The sequence below is a fragment of the Crocuta crocuta genome, unplaced genomic scaffold, assembly GCF_008692635.1.
Source record: "Crocuta crocuta isolate KB4526 unplaced genomic scaffold, BGI_CrCroc_1.0 scaffold216, whole genome shotgun sequence".
In the NCBI taxonomy this organism is placed as follows: domain Eukaryota; kingdom Metazoa; phylum Chordata; class Mammalia; order Carnivora; family Hyaenidae; genus Crocuta; species Crocuta crocuta.
Genome location: NW_027531504.1, coordinates 8,323,295 through 8,329,294, shown reverse-complemented (window position 1 = coordinate 8,329,294; position 6,000 = coordinate 8,323,295). Strand labels below are relative to the sequence as shown.

Below are 6,000 nucleotides of genomic sequence, written 5' to 3'. Positions count from 1 at the left end.
AGGGCTCACGCAAGCAACAGCGACCTCATACAGAACAGCACATTTCTCATATGTATTCCAAGGAGCTTAAATGTCATCATTTGTATTTAGTAAAATTCTTAAACCTTCAAAATACTGATTGCTACATTGTTTTGTAAAGTTATACTCAGGAGGTTTATGTTTAATGTTCTCCCAAAGGGCAAGTTTCAAAATTGAAAAATAGAAACGTAATGTGCATTGTATTTTTAAAAAAGATCATCATGAATACATTAAAATATCTATAAGCTCATGAGCATCTCCTGGATGTAGATTTATGGAGACTCTTTGCAAACCTAGAAGACTTAAGTCAGGTGAGTCAAAACCAGAAGGTTCCAGTAGCTTTGTTTTAAAATTAACCAGAAGGGTGCACCTGGGTGGCTCAGCCTGTTAAACGGCAGACTTTGTCTCAGGTCATGATCTCATGGTTTGTGAGTTTGAGCCCTGCATTGGAATCTGTGCTGACAGCTCAGAGCCTGGAACCTGCTTCAGATTCTATGTCTCCCTCTCTCTCCCTCCCCCACGAATGCTCTGTGTCTCTCTCCTAAAAATAAATAAACATTAAAAATTTTTAAATTAATCAGAAGATCACAAAAATCTATGCCTCTTCTACTCCTGTGGCTTGTATTCTATATTCCATCTCCATATAATCTTATGATCAGAAGTTTGGGTACACAAACAGGAAATCTAAATATCCACCGATTGACGTCTTTCCAATAGGTTGCAGATATCAGTGAGGCTTCCGTAACATTCTTCATTTTCTCATAGCTATTTAAGAAAGTAAACGTAGTGCTCACTTCTGTAGGACATGGACTAAAACTAGAGAAGATTAGCATGGCTCTGTGCAAAGATGACACGCAGGGGCGCCTGGGTGTCAAAGTCGGTTAAGCGTGCGACTTTGTCTCAGGTCATGATCTCACAGTTTGTGGGTTCGAGCCTCGCGTCAGGCTCTGTGCTGACAGCTAGCTCAGAGCCTGGAGCCTGTTTCAGAATCTGTGTTGCCCTCTTCCTCTGACCCTCGCCTGCTCACGCTGTCTCTCTCTCTCTCTCTCTCTCTCAGAAATGAATAAAACATTAAGAACAATTTTTTTTTTTAAAAAGATGACGTGCAAATTTGTGAAGTGTTCCATATCTTTTCTAGAATACAAGCTCTGGAACATCTTCCAGAATATACTCATGAACCCGTCTTGTTCACTGCTGTATCCAGACGACCTAGAACAGTGCCTGGTGCATGGGAGAACTCACTAAGTAATGCTGAATACATGAATTTCCTCGATGAATAATGCTGAACACACACAAAAAAGAAAAAGTTAAACATCTTCTTAAGATCTCTGTCAGCTTCATAAATATTTATTTTCAAGTAAGTGTCCTTTCCTCACATATATTATAGATGAATAGTATCTTCTAAAAAGGAAGAAAGATACCAACAAGGATTTATTTATAAGAAAAACTTATAAGAAAATATATATTGGAGAGTAGAGAAGAAGAAGTCTTTGAATTTTGCCAGGAGATAAATTTGAAAGGGAAACCATTTGTAAGAGTGATATTTGAACCTCATCAATTGTTTATTCCTGGGGCACCTGGGAGGCTCAGTCAGTTAAGCATCTGACTTTGGCTCAAGTCATGATCTCACGGTTCATGGGTTCAAGTCCCGCCTTGGGCTCTGTGCTGACAGCTCAGGGCCTGGAGCCTGTTTCAGATTCTGTGTCTTCCTCTCTCTCTCTGCCCCTCCCCTGCTCATGCTGTCTCTCTCTGTCTCTCAAAAATAAATAAATGTTAAAAATTTTTTTAAAAATTGTTTATTCCTTACCCTTGGAAGGACGTGTACCCTTGTCTTCTTTCTCTTTGACTCTAGACAAGCTTCGGTTTTGTGAACCATGTTTCTGGTATCATCAAGGACTCTGCTGAGCCTTTTGAGACCTCACTACTGATGGACTTCATCTCCGTGCTCACAAAGCTAAAATCCTTCTGGGACATCTCAGCTTCACGCAGTAAATTCACCCACCTCCCAGGATGGTTGTTTACATCCCCTTGATGTGCGCGTGTGTTATCGTGCCTGAGAAAGTTCTATCCACACCCTCCCACAAAGGAACCATCATCTGTTGCTCTGCCGGTCGACATTTTCAAAAATAACTTGCAGATTCTGTTTGCCATTGTCACTTCTCCTGTGTGGGTTTTATTAACAGAAAATTCTGCATTCATGAAAAAGGCATTTCCAAGTCGGTTTTTTAAATTGTTCAGCTTAAAGCAATATTCACGACAATAGTTTGTGTGAGCTAATTACACGGTTCAGTTCTTCTTCTAACAAAGTTCCTGGCTCTCCAAAAGGAGCAAAATAAACCTTCACGTTTATCAACACCCTTAATGAGACGTCTGTATGGAAGGAGAAGAAAAGGGAAAGCCTGTACCTTTGGTATGATAAATGCTGCTTCCTTCCCGAGCAGATATTTGGACCTCCTCCCGCACTTTTTTACTTTGACCTTTTTAAGCCATATCCTCATCCAGCAAGATTTAAATTTTTACAATCCATTAAAAAATAGAAACAATTTTAAAATATAACATAGATGGGGATTTATTGAGCACTTGCTAAGTGCTTAGGTGTGGGGCTGAGACCCTAGACAGGATAATGTGCAAATTAGACACACTCTCTGGTCTTGGGGAATTTTGAGTCTAGTGACAGAGATATTAATCCAATAATGATGCTAATGATATAATTAAGTTGAGATACATACTTGGGGGGGATTCATAGATATTATGAAAGAAAGGTTCTACGTTGGGGCAGATGGTGAGGTGGTTACAGATAGGAGATTCTCTGACAGGCAGTGACACTGGAGGTGAGATACGGAAGGGGCATTTAATAGGGTGAAAAAAGCATGAAATTAGGTGAAAGTTAGGAGATCTTGAGTAAACTTTGAAAACAGATTTGCAGAAGAAAGGCTTTGAGAAACAAGAGGAAGAATGCAGCGTTGGGAATTAGAGAAAACCTCAATCCTCCAGTCAGAACATACTTAAATGTAGTTTTTAGTAAATAGTCTGGAGAAATAGCAACTTCTCATCAAAACACATACGTTGTATTTGTCTGCTCCAGCTGCTGTAACAAAATATCCCAAGAGTGGGCAGCTTTTAAACAACAGAAATTTATTTCTCATAGTCCTGGAAGGTGGGAGACAGAGAGAAGGGTGCGAACCAGCATGGTCGGGTGAGGGTCCTCTTCTGTCGTAGGCTTCCTATTGCATTCTCACAGGACAGAAGGAGATAGAGATCTCTCTGGAACATCTTTTATGAAGGCACTAAGCCCATTCACAAGGTCTCTACTCTCATGACCTAGTCTCCTAAGGGCCCACTTCCTAATACCGTCACATTAGGGGTTAGTATTTAACACATGAATTTGAGGGAGGCCAATATCCACACCATAGCATAAGAGCACTTTGCAGCCCACTAAAGCGTGGTGCATCAATAGACTCCTTACAAAAGTTCATAACACAACCCACGTGTGAAAGCTTCATATAATGCTACGAATGTGCCCAGATGGATTATAAAAGCTTTTCCTAAGTTTAAAAAGTCCTACATCGGCCAGGTTAAATTCATTCTTGTACCACAATAACAGTCCTCAAATCTCAGGGGCTTAGCTCATATCTCACTTAACCCTCTGTCTCCATTTTGTCACAGTCTTGGCTCTGGGACCTGAGATGAGGAAGCGGCCACTACCTGCAATGTTACCAGTCTTCATGGCAAAGACATGAGAGATGAGGGCAAAGCCCTCACTGACTCTTCAAGTGTCTGCCTGAAGCGACTCAGAGCATATCTGTTGATACTACAAAGGTAAAAGACAGTCACGTGGCCAAGCTTACCCTCACTGGAGTAGGGACGCGCAGTCGTCCCCAGGAAGGGGAACCAGAGGGACGGTGATATCACAGTGCTCACAAGAAGCTCATCAGGGCAAGACTGGGGCATTTGCTATTCACACGTGAGCCCTTTAGCAGGTCACTGAGAAGGAAAATGTGGCTTGTAGAGGTTAGATAATTTGGCCAAAGTCACAGAGCTAATATGGNGCCCCCTCCCGGGACCAGTTGGCGCGAGGGGACCTGGTGTGCAGGTATTTGGCAAGTACGGTCTTTCTATGTCCCGAGCAGAGGATTTTCCCCCCCGAGCGGAGGTTTTTCTGTTTCGGACTCTCTCCTTTCCCCCTCTCACTCCCCATAGAGGGTAGAGGGGGATCGCCTCCCACCCTGGAGTCTCCGATCCCGGCCCGATTTTATCTTCCCCAGTTCGCACTCACATTAGAAGCCTCTCTCAGTGGATTCTGTGTCCTTTTTCTCCCAATCTCTCAGGTTTTGTAAGGTTTCCAATGGCTTCAGATCTTTTCCGTGGGATGTATGGGCGCGAGTGCAAGTACGGAGCTCCTTACTTCTCCGCCATCTTGCCCCCTCCTCAGAGCTAATATGGTCTTAATGACAGCCTCTGGGCAATGGCGGTTCTCAAGCATCTCAGTGCCCTCTGAGAAGACCTGCTCTCTATTTCCTGCCCAGACATCAAAGCGCCCTACTCGAAAATAAACTCCCACCATCGTCTTTCAAATTGCTTCTTGCAGAAGCCGAAACGTGACATTTCTCCCCATAGTGTTTTGTCTGCCTAGGTCCTATAACAAAAACGTTTTCTGGTTTTTTGTTATCAATGTCTTTACCACCGCCATTTCCTTTAGTGGCTTTTTACGCAGGGTCCGCTTTCTCTGCTCACCAGAGCGGTAATGTTATCAGAAGCACATATATCTTCCTTCTTGCTTCATCACTTTCTCACACTATTGAAATCCCTTAATAGGACTCATTACTCATTATTTGAATAAATAAGTCTATCAAGGAGCACAGAGGTTTAGCAACATAGTAGGCACTGTGGAATCCTGAAGAGAGTGCCTGAAGCATTAACAACAAGGAAAGAGTGACTGTCGTTCCAAAGAAACAATTTGCTCAGCCAGTGGAACGTTGCATGGTGTGCCCTGTTTGACCCTTCTATATATGAACATATACGTATGAACTGGACGTCTGCCTTATTCTAAAACAAATTTGAGATGGTTTACAAATGTGAAGTCTTTTTTTTAATGTTCATTTTTGAGAGAGCGAGCATAAATGGGGGAGGGGCAGAGAGAGACAGGGACAGAGGATCCGAGGCAAGCTCTGTGTTGAGAGCAGAGAGCCCAATGTGGGGCTCAAACTATCACACGACCTGAGATCACGACCTGAGTCAGACACTTAACCGATGGAGCCTTTAGAGCAGATTTCAGACATTAAACAAGAGCAATGAAGACAAAGGGAGAGAAGTACTAAGCCCAGTACATTAGAGGCCCCCCCAAATGTAATGCTGTATTTTTAGAAGCCAGCAGGGAAATTAAGTTGATGGATATTTTTGAGGACTCTCGGATGAAGGGTAAAATGTTGCTGCTTTAATCACTTACTACTAACACCAGCTTAACTAATCAACCCGCGTGAGCACTGAAATCAAAGGTGATTGTGATCAGAAACTACACAGGGTATGTTGGCCTCAACGAGGCATAACCAGAAGCAAAGGGTGAATTAAATTAAGATATTCTAAGGAGAGGCACCTGGGTGGCTTAGTTGGTTAAGCTTTTGACAGATATCACGGTTCATTAGTGCAAGTCCCACATTAGGCTCACTGCTGTCAGCACTTCAGATCTTCTGTCCCCCCCCCGTTCCTCCCCCACTCATTCCCTCTCTCTCCCTCCCTCCTTCCCTCCCTCTCTCTTTCTCAAAAATAAACATAAAAAAAGATGTCCTAAGTAGAATTTTCTTTTTTAAAAAAATTTTTTAATGTTTAATTGTGAGAGAGAGAGAGAGAGAGATCACAAGCAGGGGAGGGGTAGAGAGAGAGGGAGACAGAATTCAAAGCAGGCTCCAGGCTGAGCTGTCAGCACAGAGCCCACCATGGTGTTGGGAGCCATTCTGAACTCACTAGTTGAGAAAACTCCTTGTG

General features: G+C 42.8%; 1 protein-coding gene across 1 annotated transcript in view; it reads left to right on the top strand.

Moving 5' to 3' along the window:
• Positions 1-239: 239 nt before the first annotated feature.
• The window catches only part of PLEKHG7 (pleckstrin homology and RhoGEF domain containing G7), a 116,940-nt gene continuing 111,179 nt past the window's right edge, over positions 240-6,000 (top strand). The window contains 2 exon segments of the mRNA XM_077772195.1: positions 240-329; positions 1,871-1,974. Coding sequence (XP_077628321.1) covers positions 240-329; positions 1,871-1,974 — 194 coding nt within the window.